The following is an 18,817-nucleotide window of genomic DNA, read 5'->3' as shown; positions in this document are numbered from 1 at the left end:
GGAGAAGATATTTGCAAATGACATATCAGATAAAGGGCTAGTATCCAAAATCTATAAAGAACTTATCAAACTCAACACCCAAGGAACAAATAATCCAAGAAATAGGCAGAAGACATAAACAGACATTTTTCCAAAGAAGACATCCAAATGGCCAACAGACACATGAAAAATTGCTCCACATCACTCAGCATCAGGGAAATCCAAATCAAAACCTCAATGATATACCACCTCACACCAGTCAGAATGGCTAAAATTAACAGCTCAGGAAACAACAGACGTTGGCGAGGATGCAGAGAAAGGGGAACCCTCCGACACTGTTGGTGGGAATGCAAGCTGGTGCAGCCACTCTGGGAAACAGTATGGAGGTTCCTCAGAAAGTTAAAAATAGAGCTACCCTACGACCCAGCACTGGGTATTTATCCAAAGGATACAAAAATACTGACTCGAAGGGGCACCCTAATGTTTATAGTGAAACTATGGAAAGAGCCCAAATGTCCATCAACTGATGAATGGAGATGTGATATGTACATACAGTGGAATATTCCACCCATCAAAAAGAATGAAATCTTGCCATTTGCAATGACATGGATGGAACTAGAGTGTATTATGCTGAGCAAAATGAGTCAGAGAAAGACAAATATCATACGACTTCACTCATGTGGAATTTAAGAAACAAAACAGATGAACATAGGGGCAGGGAAGGAAAAACAATGAAATAAAAACAGAGAGGGAGGCAAACCATTAGAGACTCTTAACTCTAGGAAACAAACTGAGGGTTGCTGGAGGGGATGTGGGGGAGATGGGGTAACTGGGTGATGGACATTAAGGAGGGCATGTGATGTAATGAGCACCGGGTGTTGTATGTAAGTGATGAATCACTAATTCTACCCTTGAAACCAATACTACACGCTATGGTAACTAACTTGAATTTAAATAAAAAAAAAAATGAAGTGGCAAGACTACTATTTTTTATGGGTGTTTCTTTCTTTTTGCTTTGTAATCTTTTATTTATAAGCGTCCTCATCAGTGCGTGCACGGGCTACCCAGTAGCACAGACCCTTTAGGGGGAGGTTAGAAAGAAGCCCTATGGGTCACGGCAACCGGTTCTCAAACAGCATTTTTCATTATATGGGCCAGTTTTATTGTAAATTTGTTGTAGAACCAAGAATCCTTTTTTGCTCAGTGCTGGTATGAAGTGTTAACTACCTAATCGAACAGGCCAGCAGACAGAAACCGTGATGCCATGGCCCGGACCATTTCTGCAGCCCCTGAATCAGGCTGTGAGAACAACAGGGTCACTCTGATTCTCCGCAGGGATGAACTGTAAAAGTAGCAACAGTAATTTCTCAAGAATTGTACAATTCTCGTAGCATTTCTCATTTCACATAGAAAAATCCGAGGAAGTAAGATACTGTTATACATTTTACAGAAGAAACAGAGACACTGAGGCATGCAGATCCCTGCCCCAATTCACACAAAGTCAGTTTTTAAAAATCTGTCCTTTTTTATTTTTAGGCCAAAAGGTGATGTCCTTTTCAAGTTGCTTAGCCTATGTCAATAAATTAGCAGATCTCCACTGCATTTATCTGCTTCTGATTCTAGTGACTCGTTATACATGGTAGTTTTACAGAGTTTTCATGTTTTCCTATAGAGAACACATAGTCCACAGCAATGACTTCTGTTTTCAGAAGGAGTTAGCAAATTGCAAGAGTTTCAACAGAGAAGAAACCAATGTCATTCTTCAAGAGTATTGTTTTTGGTGGTTACTTTTTCTTTTTAAACGTGACATGTGAATTAAGAGAGAAAAATAAGAATACACTTGTTTCGGGCGCCTGGGTGGCTCAGTTGGTTAAGCGACTGCCTTCAGCTCAGGTCATGATCCTGGAGTCCCGGGATCGAGTCCCGCATCGGGCTCCCTGCTCGGCAGGGAGCCTGCTTCTCCCTCTGACCCTCCCCCCTCTCGTGTGCTCTCTGTCTCTCTCATTCTCTCTGTCTCAAATAAATAAATAATAAAAATCTAAAAAAAAAAAAAGAATACACTTGTTTCAACATGTGATTGTATTCAGCAGTGATTATTTTGCTAACATTAAATAAATGACAACCAAAAAGAGCCATTCACCGTGATTCATTTGTTGCTCAGAATGGTTCAGATCTGTGGTCACAGCCTGGAAATCGTGGCTTTTAATAGCACGCTCCACCAGGTCCCAGCAGCAGGCTGACAACGGAAAAGCCCAATCACGTGCTTCTTCAGATGGTCTGACATCAAATAGTCACGGCTCATATGTCCTCTGCACTTGGGAAAGGACTCCTGGCTCTTCAAGGATCGTAGGGTTTCATTTGACCCTTCACTTTGCTGCCTTGAAGGTAATAGGACTGGGTGGGGGGAGGCGAAGACCAGAACACCTCATTTTAAAACTTTCACCCCAGAGCTGTTTCTCTGTCCTAACACCTGGGTTTAGTGATACACTGAGACCGTGAGTGCCTGCTTCAATAGGACACGTTATCAGTTTGAGAGAAAATGTTTTGAACTAGGGTCCGGCCTACAGTTGAGGTTGGGAGGACGATGTTATTTACTTTCCAGAGGAAAGCTATCTACTTTAGATTAAAGAAGAATTAGCATTATCTGCTTTGATTCTGACATCAGAAGTGCAGATATTTGGAAAGTGCTTTAAAGCAACTTTGATTATAAGTGACAGTGTAAACTTCTAAACTGATATCTTGACTTAAAAACATTAGTTCTATTTTAGCGGTGGGCCCAAACCTTTTTTTTCTTTAAATAAAGTAGTGCTCGCAGGCAAGAATGAGTAAAATCTTAAGTTTTTCAAGTCTTAAAAAAATCTCCTCTCCTCTGTAAAGACAAACTTCCAACCATATTATGGTGTTACCCATTATACCTCTGTCAGACTCCCTTATCCTGATATTACTCTGCCATGGGAAAAAAAAAAAATCCCAGAATGGACTTTTCTAGCAATAAGTATATGATTCTATCCCCACAATTAAGGGAGCCAGGATAGCTCAGATATCAAGACTGAGGTTTCTAAAAAATTTGTTCTAAAAGGAGTATGTGCTCATTCAATAAGCTTTTTGGGTTGCGACCATATATACAATTAGTATTGTATATATTACTGTTACTAATACCACTATTACTATGAAACTATATTCATATCCAGGTCCCCTGTGTCCAGAAACAGCAACACATATATTTAAATACTTTAACTAGAAGACTAGTATTCATTAGACACCTTGATCTTAACATGAATCTGAAGTATTTTTTTCAAAGCTATGCTGCCATGACAACCAATCTGATAGAAAAGTGGAGAAAAAGTTTCAAATATCGGCTCTTTTAAGAATACAACAACAACAAAAGTTCCCAGTAGCTGCCTAAGTGTTTTCAGGGGTGGGGAGATTTAAATATTCAAATGTGTATAGCCCCTAAGTTTTCAAATGCTTCTATTAATACGGTATAAAGCCACAACTCAGGGCCACTGAGTACGAATTGGAACTCGAGGCAGGGGATCCCCCAGACGTAGCTCTCCTCCTGCACACACATGAATTCAGCGAAGGCAAAGTGATGAAAAATCCCTAGGTCCCCTTCCTGGCTGTGGGACCCCAGTAACCTTCCAGATTCCTCTCTCCTCTTGGCAGCCCTGCCTGGACCCCAGGCTGCAGAATGTCTGAAGAACTGCTTTGGCAGAAAATATATACTTAAAGGCGTTCAGGTGCAAGTGCAGCTGGATTTTTCTCCTGGTGTCCAAGGGGACCCGATCACATCCTTTAAAACTGTATTAGGGAAAGAACAGTTTACGAACTGCTTTTGGGGAGGGCCCCTTAATTTTATGCTGTTCTCACCCTTCCCCTCGACCAAACACTCAAACCGTATCAATTATTCGTTCTCAGTGTGGAACAAAACAAAAGATAACAAACAGCCCCCGGTGAATAAGCCCAACAGTCAGGCTCACTTTGTATCCTAGATCAGGGGTGGGCAAACTTTCGCTGTAAAGGGCCAGAGGGTCTGGTGTTTTAGGGGCCCCTACTCAACTTTTTTGCAACGACTCAGCCTTGCTTTTGTAGCGCGGGAGTAGTTACGAACTAGGATACAGAAGCAGATGGCGAGCGGCTGCATTCCAGCACAACTTACAGAAAGCCGCCGTGGGCGTGCGCGGTCTCAGGGCCATGGGCTGTCCATCCCCGTTGTAGACAGCAAGGCGCTCTCCCGAAAACTGCCCAGTGCTCCCCGTGGCGCTAGCCACGTTCATGCCTACTTACACAAGATTTCGTTCTCTGAGAGCAGAGGCGTGGCTGTGGAAGCAGCAGCCTGGGGCACCTGAGGAGGCAACGTTTATCCACAGCTGCAAATCAGCATGATCAGAGCCGGACAGGAGCCTGGAAGGGCCTGTTTCTGTTTCATTAGCAAACCCGAGCGTGTAGCTGTGCCTGGCTTTTGCTAATCCTGGAGCAGCAATCAGGAGCTGAGGCTAATGGTCATTCTTGTGCCGGGGTGGCAGGTGCGGAGGCAGGGAAAGGCAATAAATTATCAGCAGTCTGGTCCCTCCGCAGCCTGAAAGGGTCCACATGGCTTCCCAAGGCCCTGAAAACAAGTCAGTACTCAGGAATTCACTGCTCAAGTAATTGGGCTTAGAAATTCGGAGGTAAATTTGCTCAGCACGTGGCTAAATACCCACAAACCAAAACCAAATGTAGAACAGTTGTGAGAATAGCAACAGCCAAGAATCACAGAGTTTCCTGCAGGTAGAGGAGTTCTTGCCAATCATCTTCACCAGCCCTTTCATATTACCAGTCGGGAAAACAAGGCCCAAAGAGGGAGGGGTAACTTGCCCAGCTAGTCTGTGGAGAAATCACCAGATCTCAGCCACTTTGACTTCGACTTTGCTATTTTCCCTGAAGGAATCTGAACTTAAGGGGGGGTTCCCTGACCATATCAACACTCGTGTCATGAGATTATGACAGCTAAATACCTGGTTACCCTAGAGACAAGATTTATGTTGGGATATAAATGATGCCAGAGAACATCTGAAAGTTGTTGAGGGGGAGCAATGCATCTCCTCACTGGTTTAATGTAGATAACAAAAACTGCACAGGATAAAGCATTAAATGGCCATCTTCCCACGAATATAAACGCTGGTCTCTCATATTGTATGATAACATGGCAAGAACAGACTGGGAAGTTCTTAAATCAAAGTTAGCATTGATCTGTTTCCCTCCTAACAAATCAAAAGCAAATGTTATCCTCATATCTTTGGTGTCTGTGACATAAAGGATCCCTCGGGCAATGAAGGCGTTGCCGGCCTTGGTTTTGGGGTACGTGGTATTGATGTGTTGCCCCACAGAGAATGTCCTCTCATCCAACTGGGCGACAAGAATGCTCGAGCCATCCACACTTGAAGCATAGATAATCCAAAGGCCCTTTTCATCCACAGCTAAATTGAAGTAAGTCTTGGAATTTGCAAAGAGGTACTTTCGATCAAAATACAGGGCATTTTCAAGCTTCAGAGTTTGGGATGTTTCCTTGCCAAAATCAAATCTGAAATGTGTAAAAAGGCAGATATGAGTCAGCATTTTTGTGGACAATGGTGGCTTTGTGGCTATCCTCTATTAAACTGGGTGGGTCCTGGGACTCTGCATTTCTAAGTTCTAGGTCATGCCCGTTATACTGGTCTACCCACAATGCTCTGTGCATCAAGGATGTCAAGGATGGTGATTCCATCTGAGTGTCCCCCTGTGAGCCACGGGACCCCAGGAACATTCCTTACCCTCATGACTCTTCAGGTGTTTGCTAACCTCCTGAAATGCCCCCTCTAAGATTCTTAGACCTGCAGGGGGCCTTAAAAAATGAGCTAGTCCAGTCTTTTCATTTTACAAATGAGAAAGGAGAAGTGACTGGCCCGGGAACATAAGTAGCCAGAGTTTGAATTTAAGTTTTCTGACTGCATGTTTGGGGGTTCTTCCTCTACCCCCTGCTGGAGTTCTTAAGACAAACATGTCACAGCGGTCTAAATGAAGCAGGAAGTCGGCAGCTGAGAAGAGATGTAGCCAAGTCACGGCCCTGAAGTCAGTTTTCTCGTCAGGAAAGTGATTGGATAACTTGAGCTACAGCATGGAGTCCCTTGCCCTCGGCTCCTGGAGGCTGTCTGATTTGGCAGACTCCACACCCAGACCAGATCAGAAAAGTTGATTGTGATTCAAAAGTTACTTAACTCCAGGAATGAAAATTCGGGAACATTAGGCTAAAAGAAAAGAAGAACACAAGAGGGTGCCATTGAGCAGCAGAAGAAATGGGGACAGTGGGGCCGTGGGTGTGCACTGGAGCCTCACAAGCTGGAAGCCTTTTAGGAGACCCTGAAGTAAGTGTGAAAAAAAGCCAGAGGCAAGTGAGGGCTTGAGAAGAGCCTGCCTGCCCAGCTCAGCTCACGGGCTTCTCCGTCCTCTGAATGCCTGGAGGTCAGGACGGCCATTGCTCTGGTATTGGTGCCTGGCGGTTGTTTCTCGAAGGGGCTCGTCTCTTGCAGGAGAAACAGGGTCTAATTCCAGCCTGACCCCCTGACCCCCTACTTGTGGCTGGTGGAGAGCAGGGCTGCAGGACAGACCTAAGCAGGGCATCACCTATGCTAAGCTTCATTAGAAGCCACTCTTTCTTAGAGTGGCCGATCCTCTTTCTGGGGCTCATGCACCCCAGAACTCCCTTGCCACCCTCATCCCTATGTAAACACAGCCCGGCGGCAATAGGGAGCTGCAGGATTACATGAAGAGAAAGGGCACAGGAAGGAGTGTGTCTGGGGAGTTCTGGCTTCTAAACAGGGAGTGGGTTGGTTGCTGTTTTCTGTTAGCACAAGACTGTCCAAATGAGGTAGCCAGGGAGATGTTGAAATGATGGGGGAGCTGGGAGAGGGGAATGAGAGGCCAAGAGGGGAGATGATTCCAGCCACAGCTGATGTGTGTCCCGTCCCCAGCCTAACCCACCGTCCAATGCCAACAAGGTTGTTGTGGCTGGGCCTCAGTGGGGAAGGGGGTGGAGGGTGAGAGAAGAGGGACCCAGTTTTCCTGCAGGTCCTTATCTCTTATTTTGAATGACTCGGACCATGGCTTTCATAATACTGGCATTATTTCAGATAGGGCTGCTGCTGGAGGGCTGCAGAGGCTCTGGTCCATCTTCTCACTCTTACTGAGGACCTGCAGACCACGGGAGGTGGTGTCTTGTCCAAGGCCATGGAGTGAGTAGGCAAAGTTGGAACCTGACTGAGGTCCCTGCTTTCTTGATTTGCCCAAGATGACATGTTTCTGCCTCTAAAGCCCAGAACTTGGTATCTTCTTAAGCCACAAAGACAGAATTTTAGCAGTTCTTTTGGGGAGCCAGGAAGACATGGCTCAGTCTACCCAGGTGGCCACCTCCCTACCCCTTGGGAGAGCAAAGAGGAAGAGAGGTGGCCTGGCCAGGGCTCCATCAGGACGACAGATCAATCTGAACACAAAGGCACCTGACTTTGGGGCACCTGGGTGGCTCAGATGGTAAGGTGTCTGCCTTCGGCTCGGGTCATGATCCCAGGGTCCTGGGATCGGGCCCCACACTGGGCTCCTGGCTCAGCAGGGAGCCTGCTTCTCCCTCTCCCTCTGCCTCTCTCCCTGCTCATGCTCTCTCTCTCTCTCTGTATCTCTGTGTCTCAAATGAATAAATAAAATCTTTAAAAGAAAAAAGGCACCTGACTTTGCACTGTGTTCAGTCTTTAGTCTTCAATGATCTGAGCTGTGAGGTGGAATTCTTCACACCTCAAGTTCTTCAGAATACAACCGACTTTGGGGGGTGACACCTTCCTGACAGGGGAGCGCTAGGTTCCGCCTGCCTCTTTTTTCAAAGGATAAGAAAGTGGCAACCCTTATCATGCCAGATCTACTTCTCTCTGGCTCTGACCTTACTCTTGGTGTCCCCACCAGCAATACGGCAGACCCCAGGCCGGGGCTGGGTCATGTGGCTCACTCACTGTGTCCTATGGTTCATTCAGTCAGCAAACCCTGACTGGCCCCTGTGAGCCAGGCTCTGGGGACAGAAAGATCCCTATCCCTAAGTAGCTCTCAGTTAACTGAAACACCACACAGGTGCTGTCTGTGATGAGGAGGGCAGCGGCGGCCCGAGGAACTCACCTCACTATGGTGTTGGAGCCTCCTTTGTGGTAGTAGAGAGAGTTGTTGTGAACGGCATGCCCACAGCCATGGAAATAATACGGCAGGTGCAGGAGTGTGTAACTGCCATTCAGCAGTGAGGGTTGGTCTTTGAATTCCTTCACCCTGATGCCTGCAGGGGAGAAGCCAGGGACAGGCGTGGGAGTGAGTCAGGGGAGGGAGTTAAAAGGACGGAAGTTGAGAGTGAGGGGTCTTGCAAGGGTCCGTGTCCAGGTTGGAGTCTCAGACTCCCAGACTCCAAGGCCAATTCTCTTCTCTGGATTCCTGAACTGACCTTCCAAGGCAGAAGCCACAGAGTTGGTTTTGCTCCTCCCAGGACAACTGCATTGCTCCCTCCCAGACCACTCTAGACTGTTTATAAAATCTTCTATCAGACCGACAGAGGCCTGTACCGGGAACAGCGAATACTTGGCCCTTGTGCAGTCTCCTCTCCCTGTCCTGCCACTGCTAACTGATTGGTCCTCCTTCCTTCTGAGCCACAGAGTCCTTCTCAGCTGTTAATCTAGGCAGTCACTGAGCCCTGAGGAAATGAGGCAGTGTCTCAGCAATCGCTCTGACCAGTGAGTATGGCCGGACCCCTTCTGGAATGAGGCTGCTACTACCACTGCTGGGAACCCCTGACCAGTCCGTCCGGGGCCGCATAAGCGGGGTCATGCTTGGAGGCAGTATGCCTGCCAGAGGGCACCTCACCTTCTCTCCTGGGCTCTCTGTCCAACAGAGCTCGAAGAAAGATGGACAGTGCACAAGAACTTGTCTCTGGCATTGATTCCACAGTATGGCTTCGGGCTTTATAATGCTGTCATCGTAATGCTATTTGTTTCTTTCTGGGTACTTTGCCTAAAACTGGATAAACTATATTGGGAGCACCCTGGTCCTGCCCCTGGGACCTGACCTGCAAGGTTTGTCCCCTGTGGGCTCAACTGAGAAAAGTGTGCTGCCTGCTCATTTGTGCTTTGGAAACCAAAGAGCAGTTGCGTGACACCAGTCAGCGCGGGTTTCAGACACGCAGACATAGAATGAGCCCGAAGGCAGGCACCCAACGGAGGGCACAACCCCCATGCAGATCTGCCTCCTTGTCAAGGGAAGGTACCTGAGAAATGTTCCGTCACCCAGATCCGCTCATCACTCTTGTTTGCAGACTCTCTTATCCATGTCCCAAATGTCTCTTTAACTTTCAGGACTTGCGTTGGACTTCCGATGGAAGCGATCACGGATTCTACCAAAGGAAGAGAAAGGAAAATCACTCATCTACCAGCTATGGCTTTAAGGCATCCAGTTTCTGAATTTCAAAACAAGACACTTTGCTTCATGTACCTGCTGGTGGAGAATGGTGATCCCCAACCTTCTCATCAGCCTTTCCAACCAACGTACCATCATTCGGTGTAGCGCATGTCTCACCTACAACAGCGATGACAATCATCAAAAGAAATGGAGGTGGCACAGTGAGATTCATGTAGCTTTATAACTGGCACTTTCCCCACTTCCCCCCAGGCTCTAGTCCTATAAGCATCCCTTACAATAGGCCCACCATGTTTTTTAGTTGCTTGCTTTTAAGCAACAAGTCAAATACTTCCAATTCCCCCCAACCCCACTCCACCCCCACCCTCCACTTGGGGAGTTCCCAACAAGCTTTCCATAATCACAGTTGCTAAAATAATGCAATCCCAAGAGGAGGTCAGTCAAAGGGAAAAAGTGGCCTGTTCAAGCCTTCAGCATTCTGGGATGGGGGGAGTGGAGAGCCGTACTGACACTTTCCTGGCCCCCCAGGCCAGGTGGTATCACTATCATGGATTGTATTTTCTTGGAAGGATTAACACTTTCAGGGAAGCTGATGGGGCCTCATGATAGGGTGGCCTCCTTTACCTTGTCTTCCTGGACTGCAAAGGGAGGAACCACAGAGGAAGAAGGAGCCCAGAGATGTTTGAACTCCTCTCCACCATTTCCCACCTGTGTTGGCTTTAAGGTCTGTGGGACATGGGTCCTGAAGAGGTGCCTGCTTCACAGTTGGTTTGAGGCTATACCTGAGCTAGAAGTCATCCTACCTGGGTTGTAATTGTTCCCTTCAACAGATGGGCTTAATTCAGACCTTTGGTGAAGAGGTGTCTCGGGTTGGCAGAAGCAGGACAGAGGGGAGGAAGGTGGCCAGTGTGAAGACACAGAGAGTGGACTGGCTGGGGAGAAGGACTGGGGCAAATCAAGCTTTCTGGAGTTCAGCCCACTTGCCTAGACCAGTTCTGAAGGATTCAAATCACCTGTGAGTTAGGTGTTAGGGACACATCCATTGTCCCAAGGGAAGCTCACAGAATAATCTATCAGTAAAATAAAGGGCAGGACCCCCTGTACTCTACGAGCCTGTGTTTCCCAGAAGTCCTCTTGTCCCCTGATGAGAGCAGTCTTGGGGACAGTGTGATTACTCCCCCACATGCAATCCTGCTGCCTTGGAGTTTCATCTGGAGTTTCTGTTCAGGAACGTGGGTTTTGCCAGGAAAGGGACAGAGAGACCCTCCTGTTCTTAGTCTGAAGAAAAGGCTCTCATTAATTCGTGTTGTACCAACCTGCTTCTAAAGCTGTGGGGGCGGGAGGGGGCTTAAAGAAATGGAATTGGGAGGCGAGAAGGCCAAGTTCAGATGCAGGATGCCTGGCAACCGAGGACCCATTTCTAGGAGGCAGAGTGGAAGATTACGGCTTCTCATTTTTTTGGTTTTTTTTTTTTAATTTTTTATTGTTATGTTAATCCCCATACATTACATCATTAGTTTTAGATGTAGTGTTCCTTGTACGGCTTCTCATTTAAAGCAGTTTTCACAACACTGAGGCCCAGCCCCTGCTAACCAGCCTCTTAGTAGGCAGGCAAGGCGGGGGCAGGCGCCTCTCCAAGCACCCGTGTCCTGGCTGACACAGCCTATGGCAAACTGGGACTCTGCAAACGCTCAGGTCAGATTCCCCCTCTTCTCCCGGGGAAGGTTCCCGCTCAGCTCATTCTCCAAGGGCAGCTGAACAAAGAGCTGCCACTAATGGAGGGGGCGGTGCTGAATGCCAGTGAAGGGGCAGGGTGCTAACTGCTGGGCAGAATTATAATCAGGCTCCACTGACTGGGGGGTGGGGTAGGGTGACATCTTTGGAAGCACAGATTCGCCCACTCTGACGGCTGAGTGTGCCCCCAAAATGTCTTCCCGAAAGAAGAGGGCACCTAACAAAATGAAAGACCAATTAGGGAAGTGGCAGTGAAATCCCCAGCAAGTGTGAAAGAAACTCCAGGCAGGATCCTCCTCCTCTCTGCTTCCCACTGAAGTCATGGTATCAAGTTGTACCTTCTCCTGGTCTTAGCAGGTGAGTGGGTCCTAGGTCACCTCTCTGGGGAGAAGTTCTAGCCACACCTCAGAAGTATTTTTCATTAATATGGCCCTTCATTTGTAATTAGCTTTCAGCCCCATGGCCACCTCTGTCACCGACTGGCCCACAAACAAGTCCTCTTGGCCTCTCAGAGATCAGGCGTCCCTTGCCCTTGGTTCGCTTAGTCTCAAAGTGTGAATTTCCATCTCTGAAAGGAAGATGCTCTAAGAGCAGAGCTTTAGAGCCAGGCAGACGTGAATCCCAGCTCTGTCATTTACTAACTGAGTGACCTTGGGCAAGCTACAGCGCTCCTTGGTGTTTCAGTTTGGGTTCTGTAAGTTGGTGGCAATACCAATTCCCATGTCGTGGCATTGCTGTGAGCATCCAACGAACTAAGCACTTAGCGCCGTGCCCCGCACGTGGTCAGCACGCAAAGCATAGTGGTGGTGAGGGCAGAACCGTAGTTCCGTGGGGAGGTTGCCAAGCTGAACCTCCCCCTCGTCTTCCCAGCATTAGCCAAGCTCTTCATGCTCCCAGAGTGAATGACTTAGCCTTTGAGCCTGTTTCAGGGGAGAGGGATGGTGGTTTGGCAAGGAAGAGGAATAGTCTGGGGATAAATGAGAGGAGGGTGAGGAGGGGAGGGTATGGGAGGCCCAATTCTAAACCTGCTATAAGTTCTCACCCCCAGGGCAGAGTGCCCAAGCAGCCCACTGGCCTGGTGCAAGGGAGAACTCTCGGTTTAGGCAAAATCTCCCTCCGTTTAAGAAATCTGGTTGCAAAGCCTGGGTGAAGCCTGAGAGTTTAGGATCATTAGCCAAAGAGGTAGGATCCCTGGGGCAGGGGCTGGTGACCTGCACACTGGCCATTGAACATGTTTTGCTGCCGAGGGCCTTTAGATCTTCTGCTTCCGGGGGGTCCTGGGGGACCTGGAGGGCCCGGAGGTCCAGGGGGGCCAGGCGGGCCTTGGTCACCTTTGGCACCTGGAGAGAGAGAAGGGGGGTGGGGGTGAGAGATCGATTCAAGAGCCATAAACAGAGATGGGTTTCTCCCAGGGGAAAGGAGAATGAGCAGCTCCAGGGAGGATGGCTGAGCCCCCCTTCCCAGACATAACTGTATTCTAGCACTCGTCCATGCAAAGTTGAGGATGCACCCATAGCAGACGTTGAGTTCCAACCCTGTGCCAGGAACTGTGCTAAGAATTTTACAAATCTCCCACCCATTGTTCTTCCCAACCATTCTGTGAGGTGGTATTAGTAGCCCGTCGGTGACCCGAGCCTTGGGGAAGTTCAGTGCTTTGCCCGAGGTCACCACGGGGAACGAGGCTGTGTCTCAGGTGTCTCACGGCAAAGCTCACGCTCATTTCACTGCCATGTTGAAGGATCTCAACCCTGACTACTTATTTGAGTACCCAAGGAGCCCTCATACAATTCTAGTGCTGGGGCCCCACACAGAACAATTAGGTCAAAATGGTGGGGAGACTGGTCGTCTGTATTTTTGAAAGCCTCCTCATACGCTGCCAGGTATGAGAAGCACCGCTCTGTGTGGTAGAAGAGATCAGGGGAGCCAGCCCAGCCTATGACCTTGGGCAGGCAGCTTAACCCTCCGATCCTGTTTCTTCATTTCCAGACTGAGTCTCATCCATCCTGTCTTGCCCTGGGAGTATCCACTGAGGTCACTGGCGTGAGTGCTCTAACTTTAGATGGTCAATGGGCATGGGTACAGTCCTTTCCATGTGCTATTGTCTGGAGCATTCACAAGGATGCCATGAGGCTGGGCCATTTAGCCCTTTGGTTCTACCCACCTGTCCTGAGCTGACTGGTGATCTCAGACCTTATTAGCTGCCTCTTCCCAGCCAGACCAAATAAGCCTTTCCAGTCTCTCTAGAATGGGCAAGCCGGGGTCACAGAGGCCAGAGGCAAGTCCAAGCCCATTCTGAAAGGGGCAGACATCTATAGGCAGGGCATATATGATCCACTCTCATATGCCTTGTTTGCTCTCTGGCCTAGGGACACCGAGCTCTGCCTGCTCTCTGGAGTTGGGGTACACTCAAGGATGTTGCTTTCCTGAATGGTTTGTCAACACCCCTCACCTGTTCGGTAGTGTAGAGGAGTGCAGTATTTGGGATGTGTAGATTCCTATATAACTGAAGTATAACATGGTCTCGTATTTTCAAAGTATATTCACCTATATTTGATGCTGTCAAAAGACTTCTTAAATTTTATGTATTTTGCATAGCAACTTCCCTGTTTCAGAAACAAAGCATGCTAAACATAATTTGAGCTTTGGTCTTAGCACAGTACCTGGCAAACAGTAGGTGCTCAACACATTTTGAGTGGCTAGATGGGCGACTGCTTCAGGGTCATTGTTCTTTTTTTTTTTTAAGATTTTTTTTTAAATTTTTATTTGACAGAGAGAGAGACAGCGAGAGAGAGAACACAGCAGGGGGAGTGGGAGAGGGAAAAGCAGGTTTCCCACGGAGCAGGGAGCCCGATGCAGGGCTCGATCCCAGGACCCTGGGATCATGACCTGAGCTGAAGGCAGACCCTTAATGACTGAGCCACCCAGGCGCCCCTAGAGTTCTTGACCATTTATCATCCTAGCTTCTTCAGGACAGATGTCCTGTCTCACTCACTTTCATCTTCATATTCCCAGCTACTAGCAAAGTTGCTAATTCATAAATGGTGTTCTTTGACATTCAAAAATATTTATTGAATACATAAGGATAGTTATATTTTTATGATATGAGTGGTCTCTGAAGTACTGTGCTTATAAAATTCGTCTGCCCCTTCCTCGTCCATGACCATCAGCTGTCACTTACTCTTTCCACTGTGTCTTTCTGTGGTTTGCTATCTCTACACCCCCTGGCCCCTCCCAGGTGCCAACTGTCTGCTCTGAGCCTGGGCTGGAAACCAGAAAAAGGAGATCAGCTACCATGTCTGCTCCAATTCTGTGTCAAAAGGCTTAGGATAAAGATCTGAAGATGACCCTACCTGGACTGTGAAGAAAATGTCTGAGCTTTCTGTCAGTTGTCCTCTGAAGTATCTTAAATTGCTTGCTTACTTGTCTTGTTCTAGATTGTGCTAGATTTAATAGATATTTGGAAAAAGGAAGTTCCCTTCATCGTCATTCAATCTAACCATGATGTTTGGACTGGAATTATCTAAACTACTTATGCTTACATCTGAGATTTGGTCTCGCCAACATTGTGATAACATGCATGGTTTTCTCCTTTTTGAAAGCACAGAACCCTAAGACATGCTGCAAAGCAGATGGGCACATAAAGCAGATAAGGAGAGAAGACCCAAGCCAAGCTGCCTTTGTCCTAAAAACCAGGCCAGTTTCTGGGCCCAAGTGCCAGCCACTTACCTGTGGGGAGCACATCATTGGACACGTCTCCTTTGTCTCCTTTGTCACCCTTTGGCCCTGCTGGGCCCTCATTTCCAGTCAAGCCCAGCTCACCAGGGTCTCCCTTCTCCCCTGGAGTTCCTGTGGCTCCAGGCAGCCCTGAGGGGAGGAAAATGATTTATTAGCCTATAGTGCAAGAAATTCTGGTACACCACTTTGTAATATTGTACACTGTACTTTTAGGGTGAAGGACTTTCAACAACCAAATACCTAAGTCTTTTTTGCTGACATTTTAGGTCAGCAGCGTGATATAAACTCATTAAAGACTAGTATTTCCAGGTGGCTCTTCTGAATATTTTAGGGACCTTCGGCTGGGCCAACAGGTTGGAGAGGAGTGGACCAGAAAAGGGGCAATCGCAGCAAGAGCGGAAGGAAGGTAAGGCCTGACCCGAAGTTTGCCACGTAGGAAGGACAGAGCGCACAGAGGGGTCTGTGGGGCATCCGGAAGGGTGGGTGTTGTCCCCTGCCTTCTTGGTTTCTTCCTCACAACATACTGGACCAGTAGGCTGCTCGGTCATCCTTACTCTTATTGTAGAAAAGCTGGAGCTCAGGTTTACCGTGGTCATCACTGAGGCCACTAAGTGAGCAGCAGAGATCTGATTCTATGACATTCCAGGGCAAAATGCTTTTCATCAAAAGAGCAAAATGGGTAAGTTGCTCTAGCATAAGCGTTAAGAGGGATGGTGATAGTGTGGATAAAATGCAGTAAGTGGACTGTCTGCCTCTGTTCCCGGGGAGCCATAACTCCAGGAACTGCGGACCCACCCCTGTCAGCTAGACATGGGTAAGAGTCTAGGCAATGGCCCCTCTCAGCATGCATTATGGACCACACAGCATTCTGATCCCCGGGAGGAAGGAAGCAAATGAGGTGCATGATACAATTGCCCTGGTCACTGCTGGCAGGTAGTTTCCAGACAGAAGCAGAAGGAGTGGTGCCCAAATAGAGCCTCGCCATTTCACTGAGGTGAGGAGACCAAAGCCGGAGTCTGGGGAGGTAGAGGTGGCTAGGGTTCATGAGGCAGAAGGAGGTGGTTGTGCAGACGGAGCTCTGGAGAACTTCAGAGGGGTCTCCTTGGGTCTTTGGCTGAGTAATGACCTGCAGGGTGAAACTCTACGAGGCAGGGCAAGAACAAACAGGAAGTTCACTACACAACTCTCAGTGCTTGCCCAGGGTAAGGGCTTCATTCCCACCAGGCAAAGCAGGGAGATCTCAGAAAATGATGCGATATTGGGTAAAATCCTTGGAAAAGTCTTGTCTCAGCAGTGAGGCTAAATTAGCCCAAGAGTCAAGGCTGCTGTGGATCCGTTATAAATAAGCTTAAAAACCAGCTTCGGAAGTATTAAACAGCTGGGAGTAGTCACTGCCAGAATAGAGTCCACGATTTGAATCGTTTAGTGAATGTAATGCAGCACAGTAACAGTTTAAGAAAGGAAAGGATCGTATCATCTCAGCCGATGCAGAAAAGGCATGTGATAAAATTTAACACCTATTCTTTTTTTTTTTTTAAGAGAGAGAGAGCACAAGTAGGGGGAGCAGCAGAGGGAGAGGGAAAAGTAGGCTCCCTGCTCAGTAACACCCATTCTTAATAAGAATTCTCATCAAACAAAGAATAGGAAGAAACGTCAATCTGAAAAGGGACCTCTATAAAAATACCTATAGCTAAGCTCCTCCTTAGTGATGAAAGACTAACTGATTTCTCCCTAAGATCAGGAACAAGACAAGGGCATCAATATTCATCACTTTTATTTCACATGATACCAGAGGTCCCAACTAGTGCAATAAAGAAAAAGAAAGAAAGAAAAGAAAGATTGGAAAGGATGGATTCAAATTGTCTTTATTTGCAGATAGCTGATTGTTTTGTAGAAAATCTCATGGAACCTATAAAAAAGCTACTAGAACTCCTGACCACTCAGGGACCCTGGGGCCCTGAGAAGGAAAGGGATTGCCTAATATTGGGCAGAGGTATTGTCAGATATGAATCTATTAACACAGTCCCCTATCTGCAGGACCTACATGCTCATTCTCACAACAGCTTCCTGGAGATATTGCTCAAAGTGGCAGAGATTTCAGGCAGCAAGGAAGAGCCAGAGGCATGTTTTAGTGCAAAACAGACCTTTAGTTCCTCTCAACTTCTATGACCAAGAGGGCTTAGGATCCATTCATTTTCTTTTCTAATTACCCTGCCAGTCCCCAAGCCACTGCCTTTTTTTTTTTTTAAAGATATTTCTTTATTTATTTGAGAGAGAGAGGAGGGGCAGAGGGGGACAGAGAGGAAGAGGGAAAGAATCTCAAGCAGACTCTGCGCTGAGCTTGGAGCCCAACGTGGGGCTCGATAACACCACCCTGAGATCATGACCTGAGCTGAAACCAAGAGTCAGAGGCTTATCCGACTGAACACCCAGGAGTGCCCTTGCCCCGGCCATGTTCCTTCTTACAGGCTCTGGCTAAGTGAGTGCCCACAGCCCCTCTCTTACGCTCATCGACTTGGCCAGTCCCTACTCCCTGTCATCTTTTCAGCCTTGCGATTGTCCTCCCTCTAGATTAACAGTTGAGATTTTAAGATCTGGAACCCCCCCCCCCAGCCCTGCTTCCTACCAGCCCCATAGGATTCCAAAATCACTGTCCCAAGAGAATCTGAGAATTCAGGATTGGAAGGCAACTTGGAGGTCATTCAGATTAAACTCACGTCCCAGCCCAGAAGCCTCTCTATGCTGCCTGACGGCTCTTCTCAAGTCCTGTCCGCAGTGGGGAGGGAGGTTATTACATCCCATCACATCACAGATCATACCAGAAGATTCTGCATTGCCACCAGAGGCAATATTCCCTAAAACCTACACCTGGAGCTCTCAGCACCTTTCCTTCATGCCGGGGAAGTGATACACACTCAGTGTGGCATTTGCTCTTCCCAATTCAAGGGGCCGTACCCGGACCACCCCAGGAGGACAGCAGTGTCCTCAAGAACCTTCAAATGTTGATCACTGTTCGACAACGTGGCGCACAAAGTCGTGTTTGCCAGATTGCCGCCAACCATAAAAACCGCATCTTCATGACAACCATGACATTCAGCCCTTGCGGGGGAGTGAGAGGGCGGCGCGCGCCGACGGAGGGACTGGGGACCCGGTGGGAGAGGAGCGGAGAGGAGCAGGCCAGCCCCTCCGCTCCGCGGGGGCCCGTGCTGGGCATGGTGCAGTCACACAGATGGCAAACCACGCCTGTGGGCAGGGGGCAGACCTCCCTCGCAGCGGCACCCAAGCCCCGTGGCCGTGGCTCACCCCTGCCCACGGCTGTTAGGACAGCTTGCTGGAAAGTGGCTCACTCACTCAAGAAGAGCCCTTAATCAGGGGCCTCTGCATAGGAAGACGTCCTTTTGTTGGGATTTTAAATAGGCAATTTGGCACATTATCTGCAGGACACAAAAGACGAGAACGTTGCCATAGAGTCGGGCCCGCACAATGCGCGGAGGATAACCGATACCTTCTAAAGGTTTCACATGACCCGGATTCTGCAGTGCTCAGGGAAAGGGTGTCTTCTAGTTACTTCGGGGTTTTCTCTTTCAGGCATTTATTCTGGTCACAAAGAACCTCTCCGCATCAGCATCCGATTTCCACTTTATTCCTCCCGCTTGTGCCTTTTCTTTCTCAAAAAGGCCGTGTGTGAGACAGGAACACGTTCGTACTGGAATGCAGTTGTGGTAATGCTGCCCCCACAGGGGTGACGCTCTAAAGCTAAAGATGTTAAAGACCTATGCTTAAGAATGTATTTTGAGGGGCGCCTGGGTGGCTCAGTCGTTGGGCATCTGCCTTCGGCTCAGGTCATGATCCCAGTATCCTGGGATCGAGCCCCGCATCGGGCTCCCTGCTCCGTGGGAAGCCTGCTTCTCCCTCT

The 18,817-nt window shown here is 48.2% G+C and overlaps 1 protein-coding gene across 2 annotated transcripts in view; it reads right to left on the bottom strand.

The window, feature by feature from the left end:
- Positions 1–5,038: 5,038 nt before the first annotated feature.
- Positions 5,039–18,817, bottom strand: part of GLDN (gliomedin) — a 65,410-nt gene continuing 51,631 nt past the window's right edge. For both annotated transcript variants that reach the window (XM_081831080.1, XM_081831079.1), the window contains 6 exons: positions 14,893–15,030; positions 12,378–12,506; positions 9,508–9,591; positions 9,284–9,409; positions 8,155–8,305; positions 5,039–5,542 (listed from right to left, as the gene is read on the bottom strand). In XM_081831080.1, the coding sequence (XP_081687206.1) occupies positions 5,065–5,542; positions 8,155–8,305; positions 9,284–9,409; positions 9,508–9,591; positions 12,378–12,506; positions 14,893–15,030 (1,106 nt within the window). In that variant the 3' untranslated portion in view covers positions 5,039–5,064. The remainder of the gene's footprint in view (positions 5,543–8,154; positions 8,306–9,283; positions 9,410–9,507; positions 9,592–12,377; positions 12,507–14,892; positions 15,031–18,817) is intronic.

This window comes from Leptonychotes weddellii, chromosome 9 (assembly GCF_054177405.1).
Source record: "Leptonychotes weddellii isolate Sample4059 chromosome 9, ASM5417740v2, whole genome shotgun sequence".
Classification (NCBI taxonomy): domain Eukaryota; kingdom Metazoa; phylum Chordata; class Mammalia; order Carnivora; family Phocidae; genus Leptonychotes; species Leptonychotes weddellii.
This window is presented reverse-complemented; position numbering and strand designations above follow the sequence as displayed.